Here is a 26,946-nt window from a genome sequence, read left to right as displayed (position 1 = left end):
TTCAAAAAAAAAACCAAGTTCAAGAGGCATGATCTGCCCTTGACACAAAGTGAATTGGGTAGGATCCAATGTCTGTAGGGTCCCCTATGTCTTATTTTATGAGTTTCCATATGATCCTCTCCATAGCTTTGCAGACCAGGCTTGTTATCCTGGTAAAGGCTAAGATTAAACAGCAGCCTTATGTGTGGGTTTAGTTCCTTCACCTGCATTGAGATGATTGGGAGGCTACACTCTGCTGGGATAGATATTTCTTTCACTGAACCTGTCTGCCAGTGTTTTAAATGTCTGTGGGTTCAGTGATTTTTTTCATTTTTTGGACTAATTCTGAGCATATCTGGGGAGTTTTCCCCCAGATTTCTAACATAGCTAAAGAAGGCCTTATGATTGTCTTTTGAGTCCTTGGCGATTTATTTTTTAGGATTTGCTCTATCTTGTAGTAGCTTTCTCCCTCTTGTTGTAAAGTTTGTTTATGGCTGGGGTCCACCAGATCGGATTCAGCAGTGGGGGTGGTTTTCCAATGGCAGGGGGGGGGGGGGATACCACATACAGTCTTAAGAAGTGAAGAGTTTTTGAGAGAAGTTCTTCACTGGTCTTTTTTTGTGGGGGGGGGGGGAAGGGATGGGATCTTCAGTGAGATAGTTTTATGGCCTGATCTCACCATGAGGGATATACTTGATGATCTAGTATATTTTTCACCTCTTGTGAATAGTGACAAGTTGTTCCAATAGTGCATTAGAGTTGAACTCAGGAACCTTTGGGGAACCTTTGGGCTGGGGTATTGGGGCATTTAATGTGTCTATGTTATGTTTAGTTAAAGTCACCCAATATGATGATGTTTGTTTTGAGACATTTTCAGGAAGGAAGGGTGGGGTTCCTGAGTTTGAGAAGAATTTGTAACATGCTACAACATGCTACTAGCTTTTTTGCCTATGGTTAATTGCACCTGAATGGTCTCTGATGCTTAGAAAAGTAACAAAAGGAAATGGACTTAGAAATCCAGCTTGCAGTAGTTTGTTTGGATAGTAGCACTCCCATTTTAGAGTCCGTAAAACCGACAAATAGTTGGTCTGACTTATTAATGGACTTAGTCTTGCCCAGAAAGAATCTTAGCTGCCTGTGCACATCTTGGAAATGAAGAAGTTTTTCAACCCTGTTCTGTGGATTGGGAAATAAAGTAGGCAGATTGATGTCCTTATGGGAAAATAAATGGAGGAACAGCTGTGAATGTTTGTAGTTCTGTGACTCTCCTAGTAGAAGTAAGAGCTAGCAACAAAATGGTATTTCAGGTGCAGAATTTGAGATCAGAATCAGCAAATGGCTCAAAGGAAGGCAGAGTGAGTTTTTCCAGCACAAAGTTGAGATCCCAAGGGGGAGGAGACAGGCTTCTCAGAAGGTTTAAGTGCAGAACCCTTTTTAAAAATTGTTTAATCTCAAGCCTGGACATAACAGGCAAACTGAGGGGAAGACAGTCTGAAACCGCTGAAAGGTGGATGTTTTAAAAGAGTAAGCCTGACCACTTTTCATGAGCACCCACAAATAGGATAAGTCAAAAGGAACCTCTGATTTTATTGGGTCCTAATTATTTGCTTGACACCATATTGAAAATCTCTTCCATTTGGCTATGTAGGATTTTCTTGTGGTGGGTATCCTCACCTCTTGGAGAACCTGCAGCACGTCCTCAGAAAAGTTGTGTCTTGAGAGAATGAGAATCCTATCATCTATAGTGTTAGGCTGAGGGATGAAAGGTTGGGGTGAAGCAACAAGCCCTTCTGCTGTTTTATCAGGTCCACTTTGTGGAGTAGCTTGTGGTGTTTGCCCCGGCTAAGTGATACAGAAGGAGGAACCAATGCTGCCTTGACCAAAGGAGTCATCAGTAGAATTTTTTTTTTTTGGAATGTTTGCAGAAGTGGAGGGAAGGTATAGAGAAATCTTCCTGTCCACTGGCAGGATAAAGCATCTGTCTTCAAGTTACAAGGCACAAATCCCTGATGTAAAATATGGGAAGCTGTTTGTTGTTCTCTGAGGCAAATAAGTCTATCCTTGGTTTTCCCCACGTGTGGACTAGTCCAAGAAGACTTGTTTGTCCAGCATCCATTAGTGTTGGTCTTTGATGGACCGGCAGAGAGAATCTACAAGGATGTTGTTCTGGGATGGAATGTATACTGCTTGAAGGGACATGCCTACCTTGGTGGCAAGGAAGAGCAATCTGAGACGGCCAGCAATGCTGGTACGATCTGGATCATCCTTGCTTGTTTATGTATCATATGACTGTTGTGTTGTTTGTAAATACTTTCAGAAATCCTGGATTCCAGAGGTGGCCAAAACAGAAAGAAAGTCCTCAACTCTTTCAAGAAGATGTGCGAGGTTGGACTGTCAACAACACTGGACCTTGTGGATTCCCATCCATAACCCCCCAAGCCTCATCTTAGGGGTCTGTGTATGGCCCTTGGCTTTGAGTCTGCATCTTGAAAGGCAGGCATGAACTAAGATTCACCTGTGTCACCCACCACAAGATCTCATTGTGGAGAGAAGGCAAAAGCGAAATCAGCATGTCCAGGGGTAACACTGTTGAGACCGTACATTCTCCAGGTACCACCAAATTTTCCACATATGCTGCCTGACTAAAGGAAGCATTGATATGGTTGCTGCCATAAGTCCATGAATTCTAGTGGCCTGAGAATTTATCTGGCTGAACAAGCTTGGATAGGGTGCTAAAGTAAGTTCTGAGGCTTTGCATCTTCTTCTGGAGCAAGAAGGATTACGTGCTTTTGGTGTCTAAGGCTTGAGTGAGCTGAAGGGAAGATTTTTTTTTGAAAATGACAGTGAATCCCACTTGGAGAAGTGTGAAAGTGAAGTTGAGGTGCTGCAATAAAACCCGAGGTGAAAAGGCCCGGATTAGCAGATAATCTAGGTAGGAGTACACTTATATTCCCTCAGTCTTGCAAAAAGCTGCAACTGGGGCTAGGCACTTTGTGAAAACTCTCTGAGCTGCAGAAAGCCCAAAAGGCAAAACAGTAAACTGAAACTGTAACAAGACAGTAGAAAATCTCAGGAATTTCCTGCAAGAAGGGCATATGGGTATATGAAGGTAGGTGTCCATCAAATCCGAATATACTACATAGGCCTGTGGAAAGATAAAGGGGAGAAGGGTCTGAAGAGACAGCATTTTGAAAGTGGGTACGTTAAGGAAGGTGTTCAGCTGGGAGAGATCCAGTATGGACCTCCATTGTGCTTCTTTTCTTGGTACTGGAAACAGTCTGGAGTAGAAACCTCATCCCAGAAACTGAGGAGGATCTGCTTCTATGGGGAACTGGGACTGTAGTTCCAGGAGGATGGGAGGAAGAAGAATTACCTGGTTGTGGAGCAGAGGCGGAATGCCTATGAAGGGTCGTAGTTCTTTCCAGAACATATTACAACCTTTTTTGAGGATGGTGAGAACCCACTTATCTGCTGTAATCATTTTCCAACTTGTAATGGAAAGAGAGTTGCTTTAAAAGGGGAAGGGGAGAGAGATGGGAAGACAGTCACAGAGACATCTGTGAAGGGAGGCTTCCCAGATCTGGTTCACCTTTCAGGTTTTTCATGGAGTATTTTTCTGGGTACCTTCTTATGTTTCTCTGAAGGTCTCATTTCCCTTCTAATAAAAGAAGTGGGGTTGGCTGGGTAATTCCTTTGTTATTTGGGTGCAGAAGTAAGAAGGAGTTTTATGCAGTCCTTCATAGCCTTACCTTGCTCCTGCAAGGTTTTGAATAAGCTAGCTGCCTGTGGTCCAAACAAAATGGCCCTGTCAAGGGGAAATCTAAAAGTCTAGGCTTGAAATTTTCTGGCAGGGGCTGATTACACAACCACGCATACCTCAGAATGATCGATCCAGAGCAGCTACTCTGGAAGAGGTCTCAACAGTATTACAGCTGCATTTTATACAACGTCTAGCCACCTGAGTGGCCTGATTTACTGAGGACAACATTTGTTGCTTTGAATCCACTACTGACATGTCAGCTACAGTCTTGTTTAGATTGCTAAGGACTGATAACAGGTATTAGGTCATCAGGGTCTGTTAATTAATGGCCGTGAAGGCCAGGGTAGCAGAAGTATAGACCTTTATCCCCCAGCTAACCATAGCTCTACTGTCCTTGAATGATGGTAGATCATTAGTATGTGGTAGTAGCTTAAAATGCTTCTCTGAGGCTAAGGAAGGAGCCAAAGAGTCAACTACAGGATTCTTAAAAAGAACCATTAAGATTATCTGGAATCTTGTAAAATCTGTCTAGCCTTTTTGGAGCCAGGGGCTGAGAGTCAACAGCTGTGAGTATGGATACAAAAGCATCCAAAAAGGCCTCCAGGATTAGGAGGACAGTGAAAAGGGCTGAAGTGTCCATGTCTAATAGACTGTAGTATCTCTTTTGGACACAAGAGATTTGCTTAGATTCCCACTCAAAATGTTTTGTCATAATTATTACGGTCTCTCTGAAAGATGCAGTAGAGTTAGGAGAGAGGGAATCCTTATCATCTGAAGTTACCTGGCCAAGAGAGTGAATCTGACAGGAGTAAGCAAAGGATTGGTCATCAGACTCCGAGGCATCCTCTTCAAAAGAAAGAGGAGCTTTCACAGTAATCTTCTCTGGGGTGTGTGGTGGAACTGAAAAGGAAGGAGGTTTAAGAGCCATAATGGCCTTGAATAGGTTCTGAGAAAAGTCCATCCACTTCTCCCTAGAAGGGGAAGAACAGGAAACATGTTTAGTCTTTCGTCACTTTTACATTAGTGTGGCATCCAGATGAATCAAGTGTGGAGGCTCCAAACCTTCTTTTCAGTTGCAGTAGCAGTATCTTTGGACATGCAGTCCTCTGATGCCATACCAGCCTCCAACACAGTCATGACAGATGTCATATGAGGCAGAGTTGGACAAACTGCAGGTTATGTAACCTCTGCAAGTTTATCAGAATCAGACTGGGTAGACTGTGTCTCAGACCTTGGCCTTTTCAGTTTTTTAGGAGCAAAGGTACATCAGGTGTGCAGGAATCTGCCATCTTAGCCTGGGCAAAATGCATCAGTCATTGGGACTCTAAAAATATGTTCAACATAGAAATAGGAAAGTAATGTCTTGAGAACAAAGGGCTGGCAAATGGAATAGAATTTGTAAGGTTTACTATTGTTTATTTGAACGGAAAAACATTTTCCGTTCAAATGAACGAATAGTAATACCAAAAGTAAAAAAAACTAACGTTGACAATGTCGAACCAAATGCTCGATGCATTTGACTCGACATTGTTGTCGAAACCACCACATGATAGCCGTATAGGAGCTGATGTAAATCAAACTCCTGTATGGCTATCACGCTTTTGCAGGGGGGCTGCACCCCCCACCCCCCCTACTTATATATTCTAACGCCGAGATCGCACTACAGTGGGGATGTGGATGAATTTCCACTCCCCACTGTACCGCGATTTCCATGCAGATAGTCGACTTACACTTATGCAAATGCAGTTGTGCATTCGCATAAATGGAGTCGACTATCTGGTGCAAAACTGTTTGTGTGTTCGACATTCTGATTTTCGGCACATTGCAGCCGATAGAATGTCGTTCCCACAAACAATAATAAATAGATATGAAATCGTGTTCTGCACCAAGTAGAAAAGGTAATGGGTATGGATGTCTTTGTAGGGTATCTGCCTACAACACTTACACTTTCCCCTCCTATCTGGCAAACAAAATTGCAACAAAACAGTTTAAACAAGAAGAAAGGCTTTCCAAAAGGGCACTTATCTGAATCTGAGAAGGCTTATGGTATGACTGACCATGTGAAGATCAGAATGACGGGTGTGAGACCTGGGACTGGGCTGCCAGGAAGACACTCTGAGGAATTACACTCATATATACCCCCACACTTCTGAGCTGAGATCATATATCGGAGGTATGCTTCTGGGAAGGTTTAGGCTTTGCTAAGCTGGCCGAAAATCAACATTGGAAAACTCATCAGTTTGGAATACTGCAATAGTGATTTCAGTTAGGATATATAAGGATACTGATACCTAAGATCATTTTGAATGTATGACCTCAGCTTGCAAGCACGTCCCTTCAAGCAGAATATATTCCATCCCATAACAACGTCCTTGCAGATTTTCTCAGCAGGTCCATCAAAGACCAGCACTAATAGATGCTGAACAAACGGGTCTTCCTGGACTAGTCCAGAGGTGGAGAAAACCAAAGATAGACTTATTTGATTGGGAAACATTCAGGTCTTTCAAGCTGGTTTAAGTGCCTGGTGAGATGTATGACAAAGGGTGCACTTTACTCAGTGATGAACCTATAAGGTGGGATTATAACTTCTTTGGACCTTGAGGTTATGCCACAAGGGATAAGCTATGCAAGGTAGAAGGATTTTTTTAACCACCACAGAAAAATGGTGGTCAAAGGACTTCATGTTATCAACACATGTACCTAAGTCCACAATGACTGTGTCAAATTTGAATGTAATATTATCTATATGGTGAGCAGCAGTGATGTTAGATTTACCAAAGTAAATTATGTTGCATTTCTTGGTGTTAAGGGTAAATCCATGATTAGTACACCAAGAATTTCTTTGGTCCAGCCCATGCTGGAGATTTTAAATATCAGAATGAGATTTGATAACTGCCTCCAGTTTGTAATCATCAGCTTTTATGTCACAGAAATACATAACGAAGAGGAGTGGACCCAGGACAGAGCCCTGTGGAGCACCACTACTGACATTTTTTTTCTTGAGCAAATATCCCCAAACTTTAATGGTATGGGTTCTGACAGACAACCAATTACCTATCCAGTGAATTATGTATGGGTAATGTTGAGTTAGGAGAGTTTATCAATAATCTCAGTATGGAGGATAGTGTCAAAGGTCTTGGCAAAAATCTAGATAAACAGTGTGGACTGTGTGCTCCTTCTCCATGGCCCAAGTAACCCTTTCAAAAAACTTGACCATGCTGACCAGGCACAATCTGTCACTTACAAAGCCGAAATGATGTGTATCTAGGAACATAAGGTCATCTATATTATTCTTTATTTGTTCAGCTATAATACATTCCAAAGCTTTGCAAATAACACAAGGCAAATGGACCTGTAATTCCCAGGGTCAGTAGAGGGACTACACTTATGCAAGGGTACTACAACTGTCATTTTCCACTCCAAGGGGCATAATCATTGGAGAGACTCAGGCTGAAGAGTTGAAGAAGGAGTTTTCCCAAGTACAACTTAACCAGAGGAATGCCAGACATCCGGCATTACTGCAGCACAGGTTAAAGCTGCATTGTCCAAGGCCAAGAATACAGCTTCCATGGGACCCAACAATATCCTTGGATGTGTTCTACATGAAATACAAAGTGAACTGGCACCACATCTGTGTGCCCTGTTGAATCACAGCCTCACCTCAGGCTTTGTCCCTACCAAATGGCACACTGCTACAGTCATCCCTCTCCATAAAGGGGGAGCGACTACAGACCCTGGGAATTATCACCCCATTAGCCTAATGAGTCTACTATGTAAGCATCATCATGGACCTAATTAACAAGGATACAGGGAATCTCCAAACTCTAGATCCCATGCAGTTTGGTTTTGTGAAAGGTAGATCATGCCTGGTCAACCTGATTGACTTCTTTGAGTCAGTCACCAGAGCTGTGGATGAGGGCAAGGCAGTTCGTACAGCCTACTTTGATCTCGCCAAGGCCTCTGATACCATTCTCCACTCAGCAATTATTGATAAACTCACCAAACTAGGCATCAACTCCTATATCACTAGGTGGGTTGCAAATTGTCTCACAGATAGAACCCAAAGTGTGAAAGTAGTGGACTCCAAGTCAGACTAGCAACCAGTCATGAGTGGAGTCCAACAGGGATCAGTCCTGGGTCCTCTTCAGTTTGGCATCTACTTCTCAGAAGTCCAGGCCAACATGGAGGGACTCTGGCTGACCAGGTTTGCAGATGATTGCAAGCTGGGAGCCATTACTAACTCCTCAAGTGATGTAGACATCCTACAGAAAGGCCTCACTCAGACCAATGAATGGTGTCAAAACCATGGCCTTATGCTTAATGCCAAAAAATGCGTCATCTTCCCCTTTGGGAAAAACTCAGTTCCCACTAATTACCACATCGATGAGAGCCCACTGAACACTGAAGGCGTTATAAGAGATCTGGGGACACAAGTTGACAGCAACATCTCCTTCAACCACTACAACTGTGGTCAGAAAGTCCTTCTATGTGGCACATCTCATTACGAAGGGTTTTGCATCCAGGAAGAAAGAGGTCATCATCACTCTCTACTCTTCCCTCATTAGGCCAATCATTGAGTATAATGCCCCATTTGGCATGTACCTCACTAGACACATGCAAGAGCTGGAAAGGCCACAAAAGTACCTCACAAAGAGGATCCTAGGCCTTAAACACATGTCCTACACGGACAGACCCAAAAAAACTCCAGCTATTCTCTGTCTCATATCATCTACTAAGAGGCAATCTCTGCCTGACTTACAAAGCCATGTCTGACCCAGCTCTGTTAGAAATGCTACATCTAAAGAAATCCCAATCCCTCTGCACCACATGCTACAGAGACCTCAACCTCATTATCACAATCAAGAAACATTCTGGAGGCACTAGTTCATAACCCAGAGACTGCCCATGCTCTGGAATAGACTTCCCATACATGTCAAGCAGAGCACCTCACTGGCCCTCTTCAAGAGAAATCTTGATGAGTGGATGGGCAATAGAAAGTTCACCCCAGGGATCACTCCAGTGGCTCTACTTGACAGAGGCACTAAGAACTAACATCAGGCAGCACGATGCCAGGGCACTTCTATGGGCTAGGCTTGTAAAGGCTCCAGGGCCATTAGCCTAATACACACCTATGAACAATGCTCTGCAGGCATCTAGGGATATTGCCAAAATCCATGGAAGTATGACAGTGGTCAGAAAGTCCTACTTAGTGCAGCTAATAGGCAAAGGAATATCATCCAGATTAAGAGAGGTTATTGTCCTCCTATATTTAGCATTGATAAGGCCAATTACTGAATACAATGCTTCCTTTGGGATGTACTTCACTAGACATATAAAATAACTACAAAGACTTCAGAGGTTCTTAACTAGGAGCATTGGTGTAAACCTATGCTACCAGAAAAGACTGGAAGCATTGTCCCTATTATTCTGTTTCTAAACAACTTCTTAGTAGATATTTATGCCTTATCTTCCATGCAATTAGGGACCCTCTGATCCTGGATCTCTTGTTTGTCCATATACCAAATAGCCCTACGAATACCAGAACCAGAGATCTAAATTTTCACCAGTAAAAAAATAAATAAATAAATAAAGCACAGTAGAAAGATAAGCTTATTGAACAGAACTTGCCCACCTCTGGAATAGACTCCCACTGAAAATCAAGCAGTGATACATCATCTTCCTTCATACAGGAACTAAACTGATTGGTTGGTTTTTCCCAAATTCACTCTTGGCTCGACTGTCCTGGCCTTTCCTTGAAAAAGGGGGACAATCTAAGGATGGGTACTGGTGAGGTGTAAATGGCTGCAAGACACAACTCTTGAATTTTCTATGATTCCCATGACAAAAACTGCAGGTTCATCAAGGAATACAACTCAAAACTGTAGATGAAACACAACGATTATGAAGTTCAGGTTCCAACTGGAGGTGGGTTCTACAACTGCTGTGGCTTCTATACTATCAAAGTAATCAAGCCCTCTACATGATATTTCCTGTTGTTTACCAATACATACTTGCAACATTTACATCTGTTTGCCTGTGCTACTGACCTGGTTCACGGCTCAAATGACTAGAAGACCAGCTTACTGGCCCAGTTAATAAATACAAAGAAAAAGAAAGGCCTTCACTTCAAGGGATTAGTTTACCAGTATATGAGTAACACTTTTATGCTTCACTAAATCATGGCATACTGAGATGGTAGAAACTTGCAGCAAAAGTGGAACAGCACAGGTTTAGGTCCTAAATGTGCCCGAGTCAGTAATATATACAATTGCTAACAGACTACATATTCTAAATCTAGAAGAACCCATATTTCTACATAGCTCTTAAATTCCTGCAGTGAATTTCCATTTGTAAGCCACCTAGCAACGAATTCCGTGGGACTCCATTTCTTTCTGTGAAGGTCACACTATCCTGCTGTCTGCCAGTGCAAAATTCTCCCTTATGGATCTGTCTTAATTTGGCATTTCATAGTTAACTCACACTCCCCCAGGCAACACAACCTTAGTGAGTACAAGGTTCAAAGATTCCAGCATCTCTTATGAAAAACAATGTTTGGATTGACAGTTATTTTGTTTTTGTAAATTTCTTGAGACATATTCAGTTTATTTATTTACTCATAAATTTGTTTGGACATACTGTAATTATTTTTTAAGTTTACGAGACTGTGATGAGCAGAGTGCTCCTCTGTAGTCTGTGGGACGTTTACTACACTTACAGATACAGCAGAATGCTCCTCTGTAGTCTGTGGGACATTTACTACACTTACAGATACAGCAGAATGCTCCTCTGTAGTCTGTGAGACATTTACTACACTTACAGATAGTAGAATCAATATTTTTGGATTTCTAATAATGAATAACCTTAGTACGTAAGCAAATGGGGCCAACAATCTATTTGCTTTTAAGTTATGAAATGCATGAAGTTCTTGGATTCTGCTCTGAAAATGGCAAAAAAATTACCTTGCAGTACACGGAAATTCAAGATTACGTTGAGTTACTAAGAAAAATATAAACCCGTTAACATCTTCCCTAGTACTCCTAATCCTAGCAGTACTTAAATGGATACATAACAATTGTTAAGCACACCCTAAGTGCCTTTATGATTGGGTCTCATGCTAGGGACTAACTGCAGAAGGTAAAAAAGCTTAATTTCTGCAGCTGTTCATACCTCCCAACTGCCCCTTAGTTTGTCTCATTATTTTCTCTGTCCTTAATAAATATTTTGTTTTTGTGATAATTCCCTGAGGACTGCAGTCAAAGTCAGACACTAGCACTTCAAACTTTGTGTTGTTCATAAAACAAATCCTGATGCATAAGCTGTCATTCTATTAACCTTTTAAGTGAAGAGCAATATTTAAAAAGTGTTACTGATTTTGACCTTTTGTCCACTACACTATTTTGGGATTTATCCAAAATTCTGTTTGATGGCTCTGAGTGCTTTATCAGCTTTCAAAGCCAGTCAAACATTTCAAGCTTCTACACTTTTTTTCCTGTGTAACTGGTAGTACATGGGGCAGATAAAGCTATATGTACTATAAAGAATTATGAAAGGGTCACTGATCATAACCTTTTATTATGTACTTTCAACATGGATGCCTAGATACAACTCTTAAACTTCACTTTTTGGATGAATTCCTTAACATCCATATCTCAAACACATAATCCTCTATGCCATATAAATCAGGACCTGGAAACAACAAGCATGTTATAGCTAGCAGCTTATGTATGAACATGGGAACTAAAACTCTTGTTGTTACAAATATAACAATTTCTACAGAAATGCAATACAAACCAACAGCTTTAAAAGTTGTAACACACCTCAAGCTGATGCACAAACTTCAGTCAGAAGAGAATTACAGTGACAATCACCAACACCTTTGCAATCTGTTACACTGCTTACAGTACAATTCAGCCTTTTTTAAAGTAAAGCTGTCACATGCGGCATTTTTGATGTTGAATGCCATTTTTTATTCTCCTCCATATAAGTAAGAAATGTATGTTTTTTTGTAAAAGCCCTGTATCTGCATCATTTATATTAATTATGAAATTAAATTTTATTTGTGTACCGCTTCCCACATACATGTTTTCAAAGGTATTGTCAGTTAAGCCATGCTAAATAACAATAACCCAGCAATGATCCCTGCAGAATACCATGTCTGAGCTGGTAAATGAGACCAAGACTTGACTTTGTAACACTGTTCTATGATTTATCCTGAAATGTTTTTTTATTAACATGCAAGTTATGGAATGAATCTAGTAGCCTTGTATGATTTATCTGATTGAATGCTTTAAAATCATATTCTAATGGGATTCAGCATGTGTCAGCCTGGGATGATATTGTAAATAATATTTCCTGTTTTGCCAGTCATGGCATACACCTGTCATACCAGGGCTAAGTCTTTGCTGCTACCACAGTGTCTTTGTCTTTTCTGTCTCCTAATGGACATTCCTACAAAGAAGACTCAAACACTAATTTGGCCAACATCACGGTAGCACTACTTATTGCTAGAATTATACATGGAAAGATGCAAGAACTTAAGGCCCTCCAGCAACTTGGACACATTCATATTTCTGTAGTTACTGATACAAAGTTTCAATGTAGTGACAGCACTCCCTCTATACGAGGGTTTAGCACCTATCATGCCTTCAAATGCTTTCTTGTGTAACTGCATGGGAGTACCTATATTTGTTGGAAACATGATTACTGTGCATCAAATTATCCACAGCCCTAACTTGGAGCTCCTGGAGATCCAAATTACCCTTAACAAAAATCCAAGTATTTACTTCATCGCTAGCTACAGACCCCATCAGTGTCACCCAAAGATCACAAAAGTTACATTATCTCATCACTACTGAGGCATTAAACATCAAACCAAATACCTTCTTACTAAAGGATTTCACTTGTCTAAACATTGATTAGCACACTTATACCTCTAAAATAGTTATGCTCAGTGTTTCCTAGACTTTGTTAACATCAGTGCACTGAAGCAAATTGTAAAACTAACCGCTAGAGGCTCTAAAATCCTGGGCCTGGTCCTTACCAACCTATCCCGCCACTTGCACCCCACCCTGCATCTCCTCATCCCTTGTTAAAGCTGACCACAAAGTAGTCATCTTCTCTGTCAGGCCTGGTGGTACCACCTCACCATCAAACTAAGCCATCTTTAGGAACTTTTCCAAGGCAAACCTACTACAGCTTGAAGAAGACCTATGCAAAATTCCCAACAATCCCTTGTAAATGGACCCAATTGAGTTTTACCAGCACCTGAACAGTTAGAAAAGAATATAACAATAATTTCAGGAATAAACCTCGCTGATGGAACTCCCATATTAGTAAACTATACAACAAAAAAGGAAAATAATGAAAAGTTACAAGCAGTCCTACTTCAAGACTACATACAAACATGCCAGCAAAAAATTTTAATATATTATTAGCAGACAAATTTAGTGATAACGTTATCCGTTCTACCCACTATGTTGTCCACACTATCTCTGAGAATAAAGTTTTCCCTGAAATCACCTTGAAATAAGTCTTAGAATCCCTGTCAGTGCTAAAAAATAAATAATTCCATTGGACCATACAACACATCAAGCTTCATTCATATTAGTGCCAGTTATATACTGGAGCCTTTCTCCCCGGGCGTCCGCTGAAAATTGGCTTTGTTCCAAGTCGGACTTTCCTGGTTAACAAATGTTAAATAAATAAATAAAATAAATAAATATACTTTCTGAAGCTTTACTTTGTTCAGCCTCAGCCTAGTCGCAGGGTTCTTTCCTTTATGTCACTGTGAAACCCCTACACAAGGGTGATCCCTTCTCCAGACCTGGCTAATTATAAACCCATCATCCTCTGCAGCCTTATATTCTAAGCCATGGAATGAATCATAGCAGACCTCATTTACTGAGATATAGGAAACTTAACCAATTTAGATCCCATGGGCAGTTCTTGTCTCCTGACCTTAGTAAAAACCTTTGAAAAAGATACAGAGGCAGTGGACAGTGGTCATTCTGTGTACCCTGCTTATCTTGACCTGGCCAAAGCTTTTGGCACTATCCCTCAAGCTGGTATTGTCAAAAAATTAGATAAGTTTAATGTAAACACATATGTTTCTTGCCGGATTGCAAATTGGCTACCCAACAGATCCCATGTTGTCAAAATTGCCGGTTCCCCGGCTGAATGTAATATTGCAGCTAGTGGCACGCCACAGGAATGGGTTCTGAGCCCTTGATTGTTTGGCATTCATTTTGCAGACCTGGACATAAAAAGACAATATTCCAGGCATGTGGCTGAGCACATTTGCTGATAATTGTAAACTGAGCACTGTTATCTGCTCGTCCACTAATACAAAACAGCTCAAGCAAGGGCTGGAATATGCACATACATGGTGTATCACACTAAATGAAAAAAGTGCAGCATAGCAGCATTTGTCAGAAAAGTTGCTCCCACCTCATATGTTTTAAATTATACTCTTCAACAGTCATAACAGACACAGGTACTTATGAGGAAAATTCCCTCGCATTTATCACCACATTTCCACCAAAGACAGAAAATCCTTCTGCCTAATCCAGTTATTTTCAAGGGAACATCTTCAAGATCCAAAGAAGTCATCCCACCACTGCATACTTTTTGTTTATCAGATCCATCAATGAATACAGTGCCCCCTTTGGTATGTACAAACCCAAGCATATCACTCATCGGGAAAGGCTCCAAAGATTTCATATCAAGAAAACCCAAGGCCCTAAATCCTTTAACTACCCCCAACAGATTAGAGCAGCTTTCCTTATATTCAGTAGCCTACACATTGCTGCAAGGTGACCTGTGTCTCACTTTTCAAGCCATAAAAGCCCAGTCCTACTCAATCTACTATTTCCTTGTAAAACCAATGTCTTTACAAATATCCAAACTGTGGATATAAATCTACACCAACAGATAAACAAGATCCATTGGAGGCATAGGCTCCTAACTCAACATATTCCTATCCTTGGAATGAGTTACCACTACAGGTAAAACAAAGTACTATTCTGGCTTCCTTTAAGTCTAGTCTTGATGACTGCATGGGTAGACACAAAACTAGAACAGGAGTCTTTATGTACGTTCCTGCTTGATTTGGAGGGTGAGCACTATTAAGTGCTTGAAAAGGGTGGCAAGAGCTTTTACATTTGTCTGCTTAAAGGTGTATATGGCTAGGCATCTTATGGTCTCCATGGTTGCTTGCCTAGCATGTTCCTAGACATGCTACATCCAAAAAGAACCTTTTAACCAGAGCTGCAATACCGTATCATACATGAAATACAGACTACTGACTGTGGATTGACCCTTCATAAAACATGCTGATTTACATCTTATATAGACGGTTGCTGTAGAGTACTCAATATTAGTTTAAATAGAACTCCTTTCATTAATTTTACCAAGTAATTGGCGGATAATTATTTAATTTATTGTCACACTGACCTTCCATATAAGGAGTAGGTGTGATTCTTGGTATGTAAATACAACTACGCTATGTAGTTACTAGCAAAGGAATGACTGCAGTAGCCCTGCTTTGAGAATAAGACAATTGCCCACAGTATAGCGTCCACTAGCAGTCAGAGTGGAACAGTCACATGAGAGGTTAACATTAAAAGAACCTGGAACCAGGGCCACAATACTCAAGTGTTAGCTTTCCTACACACAGCTAAACCAAGAGATGACAGATCAGAGAAAATTGGGGAAGCTATAGAGGATAATGTGTTCATGGTCTACTTCCCAATGTCCTGTCTTAGGAAATAAAACATGACAAAAAATTAAATTTAGTTTTAGAAAGAGTTATGGTGAGTATTATGGCACTCCGACATCTACGCCACTAACTCGAACAAGTAATCTGCTCAACAGAGTTTGGTCATGTGCTACTGGCCATGTGACACATCTGTGCATGTTGTGCTGAACAAGAGTCTGACAAGTGAAAATAATCCCCTAACTGAAATGCAATAAGAAAAGCAAAATAAAAATATATGTAGGAAACAATAAGGTATGGATTAAATAAAAATTGTGTAGTAATGTAGCAAACATAGTTTACCTTAGGCACCACTGTATTTTTTCGATACATCTTTCTGGAATCTTAGTTTATTACTTACATTCCTTATAAACTTCGGTCGACTTTGCTAATGCTGATGTAAATTTATTACCAGAAACACTATATCTGCAAAGTATAAATCACTTACTAACTGAAGTGACAGGGCATGTAATAGTTATCAATGCAGCCAAAGGCTTAAACAATGTGGTTCTGGCTGAACCAGTATCACATAAATCAGCATTACAACTTTACTCTGATTGCACTAATGGAAACAATAAACCTGTTATGGTAATTTCTGCATCACTATCCATTCAAAACCTTTGTTAATAACCTTATCTCACTGGCAAATCATACCAAGGATTTTTATTTATCTGCGCTCGATCTGGCTGAATCAGTGTGGTGTGATTGTATATGCATCCAACAAGGCAAGCTGAGGAATACAGGAAAGGAAATACCAACAGTCAACCAAATGAGGAAATGACTCATGATACAAGTGTATTTTAAAAATAATAACAAATGGCAACTTGTTACATAATTCTTGTGCTACCCTACAAATAACATGTCTAAAAACATAGGCAGAAAATAGGTTTAACACAAAAAACACCCAATACCAAATAAATTGCATATGAAAAATGTGTACACTGAAACCGTTACTTAACAAATACTTTTAAAAGCGCTAGCACTTTCATGAAAGCGCTTCCATTTTCCATACACCGTTTGTTTAGTACTGATTCTATTGTGTGACTACTATGTTATGACTAACTGGCTAGCCCTGCTGCCTTCTTTGCTGGATTTTACAAAAATACCTATATCATGCTTATAGCAAAAGGTGATTTGTTTAAACAAAGAAACCAATATTCTACCAACAGCTGTAACAATGAGACATGTCAATACATGTGGCATGGTTAAATCAGCACAGCAGATCAACAAATAAAAAAAAAATAGAATCGGACATTACTTACCTTTCAGCATTTTCTAAGCTGAGTTTTATTGCATCTACGCTTTTATCAATGGCCACAGCATGACTCTGCAAAGTAGAAACAAAAGATATTTTTTTTTTGTTTCTAAGACACTACTAATGATTCAATGTACAATACCTTTGGACATTATACCTACAATCTTTATTGAAGCACTTCAGTGTTTTGTTTGCATCATTTCCACAGTTAATAGATGCAACTGTAAGCCATAACAATATTAATGTTTGAATGAAAGGACTAATGCCACAGTATAAGCTCTCCCCCACCTTCCTCCTGGATGTATCAATTTTAACTTGAGGATGGCAGATGAAAGACCACCTGATCTGATAACATTTTCATTTGTTCTGATTGAAAGGATTCAGTGCCATTATTTCTCCCTCTCTTGTAACCAGGTGCTATCCTTATCCCCGGAGCCTATTATGGAATACTGAAGAGTACAATCCATAAACTCATAGGTATATACTAGGCTAATGACTACCAGGGTCTTTAAAAGATTAGCCATGCAATCCAGCCTAACTGCGTCCCTATGTATCATGGACGAAAACTAGGAAGTGGTATGCTTGTTAGGAAGTTTCTAGAGGTTATGTGGGGGGATATGTTAGTTTGGGCATTACTGTCTGCTCTGTCCATTAGAGACATGGGGGCCAGACTTGGGGTTAATTTCTAATTTCCCATCCACTAATCATTAAATAGGCTTAGGGATGGAGTCTGTTTCACAAGGATGGTGAGCCTGTTCCAGATCATGGAGATCCTCTGAGACACATATATGTCCAACCAGCATGCCTTATTTATGTCACAAGCAAAGTTTAAATACTTGGATATAGTGGTTCTGATGCCGTTTGTTTTATGGATGTGAAAAAGACCTATCAGAGCTGGATCCAAGGATACCTTGTATGCCAGAGCATATATTTCTTCCCAGTAACCTACAGGAAACAGAGTGCAGAAACATGACTTTAAGGTGATCCATATAGAACAATGTGTTTATACCTTGGATTCTTCTGGTAAGAAACCTTTGTAGTTATCCGATCTGTTGCATATGTATGGTCAGATAAATGCCAAAGGGGGCATTATACTCAATGATGTGTCTGAAAACGGCCAAATACAGTGAAACTATGACTTCCTTGGACCTGGATGCCATGCACTTACTTATAAGTTGGATGTCATAGAATGATTTTCTTACTATCTTGGCCACATATTGGTCAAAGGCCATATTACTGTCTACATACGTTCCCAAATCCCTGACTGCCAGGTCAACTCTTAAGGGTAACTTATCAATGGAGTAATTAACCTAGGTAGCAGTTTCCCAAAAAGGCACTATAATTCACTTTTGGCATTAAGGTTTAGTCCATGATTTTGGTACCAGTTATTTGTCTGTGCTAGACCTTCTTGTAAGATGTTTGTGTCATGGGAGAATTCTATGATGGCTCCCAATTTGCAGTCATGTGCAAACTTGGTCAGCCAAAGACGCTTGACATTAGCCTTTAGCTCTGACAAGTAGATGCCAAATAGGGGTGGTCCTAGAAAGGAACCCTGAGGTATCGCGCTGGTGACTATTTTCTTAGTGGAGGTGGTCTCACCAATCCTGACTCCCTGGGTTCTCTCTGTGAGCCAGGATTCAGGATCTTACCTTGGACCCGACAATGCTGTCACACATACACCTTTCAAAACAGGTAGATGATTCACAGGGCATTATCTCAACAGCTGAGTCATCCTTTGTTTATCTACTGAAAAAATAGGAGATGGCATAGGGTGCTCTCCTTTGTAGCTGGATATCAAATCAGTGTCCTGGGAAGAGGGAGTAGTCTTGCTCCACTCTCGGGAACATACAAAATCCCTGGAAGTCAGCTCGGAAGGGTAGACATCCACCTGCTCCTAATGCTAATTCCCTTGAGCAATGAACGGTACTGCAGTAGCGATCTTTATCATCTAGACTCTTTGATAGAAAGCCTACTTATTCCCTTACAATTATCAACAATGATGAACTTATATGGTCTGACAGCAGGTGTCACTTGTCTGGTCAGGATAAAACAGACAAACATCCGTGGGTTCTGTTCAAGCAGCTTTATTATATACAAACACATCAGGATTGTGGCTTAGTAACAAACTTAAATAAACATATAAACAGACTGACTACTACACTCATACATGTTCACACTCATGTTGGTCTCTCAAAATGGCACTGCTGCCTGCAATTGCTCGCTATTTAAATGCAAGTGCCACACGTGGAAATGCTTCTTAAAGATACAGCACACACACTGTTGTACATCCACCCTCTTTGAGAAATAGCTCATGCATCAATGACAATATTGATTGACATGCAATTGTACAGAAATAATTCTTTGACATGCAATTATACAAACATATATACACATAAATAACTATGTCCAGGCTGCTGTGTATTTCACACTAGGTCTGGAAATGCAACCAAATCATGTGACATAGAAATCAGAAGTAGGTCTGACAGTGGGGACTGTCTTTACTGAATGTTCAACTTTGGAAAGATCTGTGACATCATCAGGAATGGAAGTAGGATGTTAAGGCATGTTCTTCAGTAGGAACAATGTCTGGATTGCTCTGAGATCTAGAGTCTGTATCACAGGTACAATGCTGCAATATCAGTTCTGCAACAGGAAGGAGATGTCTGTGTTTCATCCTGTAATCTATACCTCCTGACTCTAACAAGTAAGATCTGAGCTCGGCACATATACCTGACACTTGACCAATCTGGTCGAAGCCTTTCGCCGTTTGTATCCTCACTGTCTCTCCTTTCTTCAATGGACAAAGAAATCTGCTCATTTATCATAACTGGACTTCTGAAAAGACTGTTTTCTGAATAGTTGGGCTTTGATTGCTCTGATGTTTTTAGCTTTAGGCACCAACAAGCGGGAACTGATAGGCGAGATTGTTTTGTTTTGCCTAGATACAAGTCTCTGAACAGGTGAGCCAAGTATGTTGTCACGGGGTATAATTCTGAGATTGAGTAAATTCAAAAAGACATCAGTATTGTGACGGTTTGACCTCTCTAATAATAGCTTTGCATTCTGTACTGCACTCTCAGCCAGGCCATTTCACTGTGGTTATTCTGGACTGTTAACTCAACCACTGAGATGCAAGCGAACAGCAAACCTTTTGACTTTGGTTATTCTGGACTGCTAGTAATATGAACAAAGTCCCACTCTTTTGCAAATTTTTGAAATAACTGACCGGTAAACTAGGTAACATGGTCAGAGATAAGTTTATGTGGACTACCATGGACTGAGAAATGACATTTCAACTTAGTAATAACAGTAGTGGACGTTAGGTTAGGTAGCAAATCGATCTCAAACCAGTTGGAATAAGAGTCTACCAACACTAAGTAATGCTGATTGTTCCACTCAAATATGTCAGTGGTTACTGCTGATCAAGGTAGTTCAAGAATTTGGCTTAGATGAAGTGGCTTTTTTTGCAAACGTGGTTTAGTACTATTTTATACTGAACAAGATGAAAGTACTTTATCAATGTCTTTTGATACAGAAGGCCAAAATTCTAGTCCTCTCGCCCTTCTTTTTGGTAGAATCAGAACCTGGGTGGCCTCGATATAAAATCTGGATATATTCATGTTGTAAGGAAGTAGGAACAACAACTTTAGGACCTTTGAAAATTATATCATCTTCCTTCAACATCTCATCTTGGTAAGGAAAATAAGGTTGCACTTCTGGTGGTACACAAGATTGCTTTGACAGCCATCTGACGTCAATGAAATGGTTGAACTTTTGCAATACTGTATCAGTCTTTGTATGATCTCTTAGCTCATCAAGTCTTGTGGTAGAAAAATTGTGCACTTCCATGACAACAAAGTCAAAATTTTCTGCATCAAGTTGTTCCACTGTATTTTTGGGCAATCTGGATAAGGTATCAGCCAGATAAAGAAGTTTACATTTTGTGTACACCATTTTGAAGTTGTACTTTTGTAATTTGAGCGTCATTCTTCATAATCTTGCTGGAGCTGTATGCATAAGCTTCTTTAAAATAGCGACTTAAGGTTGGTGATGAGTCTCAATCTGAATAGCTTGGCCATAAATATAATCATGGAACTTTGAACATGCGAACACAATTGCCAAAAGTTCTTTCTCAATTTGAGCATATTGCATTTCAGTTTGGGTAAGAGTTCTAGACACACAGGTCTGCCCTTTTGAAGAATAACTGCACCAAGACCAAACTGAAGCATCACAGGAAAGAATTACTGGTTTATTGACATCATAATATCTTAATGTAGATGGGATGGCAATTTTCTGCTTGAGGTCAACAAACGCTCTCTGCTGCTGTTCCAGCCATGACCATGCAACATGTTTGTGAGTCAGCTCTCTTAAAGGCACTGTCAACTCACTGAAGTCTGGTATAAACTTGCCCAACTAGTTAACCATACCAAGGAAACATTGTAGAGTTTGGACACTGTCCAGTGCTAACATCTCAAGAATGGCTGCTTGCTTACATGGATCAGGTCTTAAGCCAGTGCTAGTAAATAAATGACCTACATATGTAACTTCTGGCAGTCTGAATTTACACTTCAGAGGATTGAGCTTCAAGTTCACTTCATGTGCCCTGTCTAGACCTTTCCTGAGGGTTTTGTCATGCTCTGCTTCACCACTGCCTCTGACCAATAAATCATCTACTGTTATGGAACATGGGTAAGCCAAAAACATTTGCTCCATTGCACGCTGAAAGACTTCACTTGCATAATTTATTCCAAAAGGCATCATGAGAAATCTATAGCTACCAAATGGAGTTCTGAATGTAATCAGTAGTGAAGATCTATGAGCAAGCATCACTTGCCAAAATGAACTGTTTGCATCTAGGACAGAAAAAAACAGTGGCACTTGGCATCAGGGCTGCTACTTCCTCGACTGTATGCATAGGATGATGAGGTCCCTTTAATGCTTTGTTCAAGTCTCTTGGGTCAAGGCATATTCTGATTTCATCTGAGCTCTTTTTGTGAGCGGCCACCATGGAAGATACCCATTCAGTTGGTTCGATAACTGGACAGATTACACCCTGCTGCACCATTTTATCCAGCTGGGCCTTGACTTTGTTCTGCATGGCTATAAGAACTCTCCTTGCTTGTCTGACCAATGGACTGACCTCTGGGTCTATTTTCATGGAGGACACAACTGGAAGTTTGCCTAGCTTGTCACTGAAAACATCAGCATACTCTGCCAAAATAGCACTGGTGAAACTGGAACTAGGACGGGTCTGTATTATATATTCGAAGCTTCAAAATTTCGAACCTCATATGTTCAACAACATATGATCGGAACTTGAATCTTCGAATATATAATAAAAACGTAAAAAAACCCCACTTTAACGCTCTGAGCAGTGGCAAGCCCTCACACCCCCCCCTACTTAAATATACCAACTCCGGGACTGCATTTTGGTGCAGAAAAGGGACATTTTCCCATTCTGTCCGTACAGAGCCATTGTCTTTCACCTTCAAACTTTTCAAAGTTCGATCATATGGTGTCGACCATATGACATTTGAACTTTGAAACGTTCGATAATTTAACAGGGACCCAACTAGGACATGTGCTAATATAATATACTTATTTGGTAAAAGAAAGCAGTTTCATTTTCAAACTGTCTCTGAGACCTAACAATGACTGCACAGGTCTTCGGATTACATAGAATTGCAAGCACTAACTGTTCCCAGCTGATTAGTATGAAAGCACTATTGAGCCTTCAGTTTGAATTTCTTCCTCTGCATAAGCAAAATGCTACGCACACTTAGTCAAATTAAGTTGCTCACCAGCTCTTACCTTAGCAAATGTTTCTGCTGACATAACATTACACTGTCGAGTTTGAGATCTGTGGGCTTGCCATTGATCAGGACAGTACAAAACGCTTAATTCTTTACCAGCTAATGTACTGCATTAACTGATACACCATCTACATAGAAAGTAGGGCTGCAGCTTTCTACATGATCAACTTGCATTTTTAAGTGGTCCTGTTTTATAATTGAGTGAGGATTGCTTGACTTGCAAAACTTTTAAAAATGGTTCAATTTTTTTACAATTGTGGCATTGCTGACAAAATGCTAAGCATATTTCTCTTTAGACTCATGACTGGCACCACAATTATGACAACTGACAAAACTTGACGGGTTTTGCTGACTCACCCTTGTACTGCACTGAGCATGCCTGTTTTACTGAACTAGTCTTAGAACTTGCTGGAAAGCTATAGGTCTTCCTTGGAAATCCCGCTGGGGCTGCAGCAGTCATGTGCTTACATCTGTTTCTGCTAGCCACATGCTGCATGCTGTCTATGTTTGCTCTGGAGCCTGCTGAAACCATGCTTTTATCACTTGCAAGCATACTTGTGTGCCATTCTGTGAACCCATGGATTTGACAAATCTCAATAGCTTTGCTCAACAATAAATCACTGTCACAAAGCAAAATCTTTCTCGTGCAGCATTATTAACACCACACACAAGTCTGTCCTTTATCATCTCATCTTTCAAATCACCAAACATGCATGTTTTATAGCCTTGTTTCCCAAGTTAGTAATGTAAGCTGCAAAAGTTTCACCTGACTTTTGGTCTCTTGAATAAAATAAGTGCCTCTCTAATGTAACATTCGTCTAGGAGTTGCACATTTCTCTAAATTTACATTTCAAGCACTGAGGGTCCTCCCTTGATTCAGCCAGTACAACAATATGACAGCTTTCCCCCTCTACTGAATATACTCTGGTGAATACACAAATGACTGCCTTCTTTCAATGGCCTCTGACCCAGCTAGGTTAAGCAAAATGAATGCCCTGGTATGTGCATCTTTGTCAGAGAAAGCTGCTTGTATGAAAATATCTATTCCTGCTCAAATACCCTCCAATTCTCTGCTATATTATGATCAAATACAAGCAGACGTGGTCTGTGAAACAGCTCTGCCATATTAACGCACACTACTGAAGACTTTTGCAATTATGTACGAACATACACACATATGCATATGCCACAAATTCATGCCAGTACGTGTAACTAAGCCCAGTAGCACAATAAGCCTCTAAACAACTGAACTTTGTGAAATAAATCTCCGTGGCACTAGAACACTTTTGAAATCATTGTACTCTGCAAAACCATCTCTTATCAGTGTAAGAAAAATTTCAAAATGATTGCACTTTGCAAATGAACTCTATACAGCACACTGAACTCTTCCAAAATGGCTGTATTTTGCTAAATAACTCTGTACAGTGTAAGAAACACTCTGAAATGGCATCACTCTACGAATAAATGTACATAGCACAAGAAACTTTTTGAAATGGCTGTATTCTGACTGTACTTTGCGAAATAGCTGCACTTTGCACACAGTAAACTCTTCAGAATAAAAAACAGTAATGAAGTACACACTGAAAGCACTTTACACACTCTGAGATACTTTGAACAACCTTAGCTAGGTTTTGAATAGCTTTGGACAATGCAAAATAATAGCTCATGGTCAAAATACAGTCGTTTGACAAAAAACATGTAGTCGCCTTGCTTTCCTTTTACTTAATTTGTCCTTTATTGCCCTTTTATTATATTTGTTATGCCCTTTTAACCTCTTTTCATGCTCTTTATACTTTTCTTGTGCTCGTTTTACTCAAAACATGCTTGTTTTGCAACTATGAGGCAACCCTGAACCCATCATGAACTTTTCTGATAATTTTACAAAATATCATAACTCCGAACACCTTGTTTAATCAATAATGCATTTTGTGCCATTTGTTTAATTAATATGTTTTTGTGATATTCGTTTGATTAATAATGCGTTCTGCGCCCTTCAAATACTCCATGTTATTTTTTTATAAAATAAATCATTTGGGAAAATTTGTTTACCTGTAGTTCGTTTCTGGCCCTTTTTTTTTTTTTTTTTACCTCCAGTCTGTTTAGCATGCCTTCACTGTTATCTATGCATCTCATAGATTGTCTTCTAAATCCCAGTTCTGACACCATGGTGCTCATCTAGTCAGGATAAAACAGACGAACATCTGTGGGCTCTGTTCAAGCAGCTTTATTATATACAAACACATCAAGATTGAGGCTTAGTAACTTAAACTTAAATAAACAGACTGACTATTACACTCATACATGATCACACCTCGCTGCTCTCTCATAATGGTACTGCTACCTGCACGTGGTCACTATTTATATGCACATGTAAAACACATGGAATTCTTAAAGATACAGCACATACACTGCTCTACAGTAGGGGAAAAGTTTTTTTTTTTTCTTTCTAAAATTGTACCAGCATGCTGTAAATAAGTACCATTTGATATCTGAAATCAGAAAATGAATGCAGATAGCACAGCTCTCTGGTGTTGAGGGATAAGTGTTCCACTGGCAGCACATGCATCTAATGTAATGGACTGGGGAGAATAAGCTTGACCGTATCCTGGGTGATGGAAGAATGCTAGGCCAGAAGCAGTGATGACACTAAGCAGAGGTTAGGTGTACCACCTACCTGAAATGGTTGTGTAGGAGTATACTACATTAGACAGAGACAACCTTGATAAGCATGCATACATGCATGTCTCTGTCTCTTCTCCCTCACCAGGCTGTTAAAGTGAGTTTCAGAACAGCCAATGTAAAGAAATGGAAAGCCGTTTCACAGGACATTCACTTGGCCTGCTCTCTACTTTCTGATGTCTGATATTTGTCATTGGGGGGAATGAATGTGCTGAGGGGGCTTAAGATGTTCACTTAACCTAGGGATGCCCAGCTTCCATTCCCCCCTGTGAAAAGAACAGGCCATGTCAGTGCAGGCAGTGGAACCATTGGTTAAAGTACTATGAAGTTGGGGAGGGGGAAAAAAGTAAATGAATGTACTTGTTTAAAAGATAATGGTTAAAACTAGAATTGCCCCACACAGTTTGCTGCTTACTACTCTGCAACATACTCTAAACTAGGTACCTAAAACAGTGATCCATTTTAATAGCACATAAAACAATAAACATTTTATAATGCATACAGCCTACTTTACTGCACTGCAGATTCTGCTTAACTGTGTTTTGTTGATATGCACAGGCCACATACAAAACTTACTTTCTGTATACTTCGTGGAATGTACTGTCTATACAGAGTTACTATTCAAGTTATTAGTTTCTGCTCCTCCTGGAGCCTGCATGGTGGTTGACTAGGGCCTGATGTTCAGTCTGCATACCAGGTAAATACATGCTTAAGTAAATAAATAAATGCCATTTAAGTTATGACTTTGGTTATCGTGGCTGCAGTTTCCAGTCTGGACCATTCACTGACTTCCTTACCTTATATCAAGGAATACATGGTTAAGTAAATAAATAAATGCCATTTAAGTTATGACTTTGGTTATCGTGGCTGCAGTTTCCAGTCTGGACCATTCACTGACTTCCTTACCTTATATCAAGGAGGGTAATTATTATCCAACCTTATCTTTAGAAGAGCAACACAAAATGCACCAAAAATGGTGCTCACATTACTGTTCACTTAGGTCTTTAGTTGCTATTATACCTTCAAACAAGACCAAAATAGCATTAGGTGGGGCACTATTTAACACTACAATCCAGTTGGCCAGGGAGTTTTAGCCAGTAAGACAATTTTAATGATATTTCTGTAACACTATTTTTCAAATTTGGCAAAGGATGACCTTTTGAAGCATCCACTCTCTTCCATTTCTTATCCTCAGATTATCCCCAAACATGCACATAGACATGAAACTTAGCGCTGCCAAAATAACCCTATTTTCTGCCCCATTCTAATTGTTCAGAAACACCTTTACATATTAAGTCAAAGGTTCAATGTCCAAAATATTTTGTCCTAAAGGTAAGCTGAGTATATGCAGATGACTTTTTATGCTAACAATAACTGGTCTTCGTGGCAGGAGAGACAGACTGTAAAGTACAACTGTGAAACCAAACCTACCATAACAGCAGATGTTCAAATGATCACTGCTGCAGTAGCTTTAGCTGTACAGGTTATATCCTGCCAAGGATATAACTGCTGGCTTCTAAAGCTTCATAGCACCTTCCACGTGCCTGAACTGTCAAACAGCTTGAGATGAGCTGACAAAGACATATTTGGGCACAAAACTGTTCAGAGTTTGCCTGTCAGCAGAGAGAAAGAGCTTTAGCCTTCAAATGACAATTCGAGGAATAACAAAAAAAATAAATGTCCACACACTGGCATACAAACACACCAA

General features: G+C 40.1%; 1 protein-coding gene across 4 annotated transcripts in view; it reads right to left on the bottom strand.

Annotated features, from left to right (window-relative positions):
- HEMK1 (HemK methyltransferase family member 1) overlaps positions 1-26,946 on the bottom strand; it is a 1,059,949-nt gene that overhangs the window by 246,534 nt on the left and 786,469 nt on the right. For all 4 annotated transcript variants that reach the window (XM_044077921.1, XM_044077920.1, XM_044077922.1 and 1 more), the window contains exon 6: positions 16,754-16,818. In XM_044077921.1, coding sequence (XP_043933856.1) covers positions 16,754-16,818 — 65 coding nt within the window. The remainder of the gene's footprint in view (positions 1-16,753; positions 16,819-26,946) is intronic.

The sequence above is a fragment of the Protopterus annectens genome, chromosome 7.part0, assembly GCF_019279795.1.
Source record: "Protopterus annectens isolate FY-2018-M chromosome 7.part0, PAN1.0, whole genome shotgun sequence".
Classification (NCBI taxonomy): Eukaryota; Metazoa; Chordata; order Ceratodontiformes; family Protopteridae; genus Protopterus; species Protopterus annectens.
Note: the sequence above shows the minus strand (reverse complement) of the source record. Positions and strands in the feature narration are given on the sequence as shown.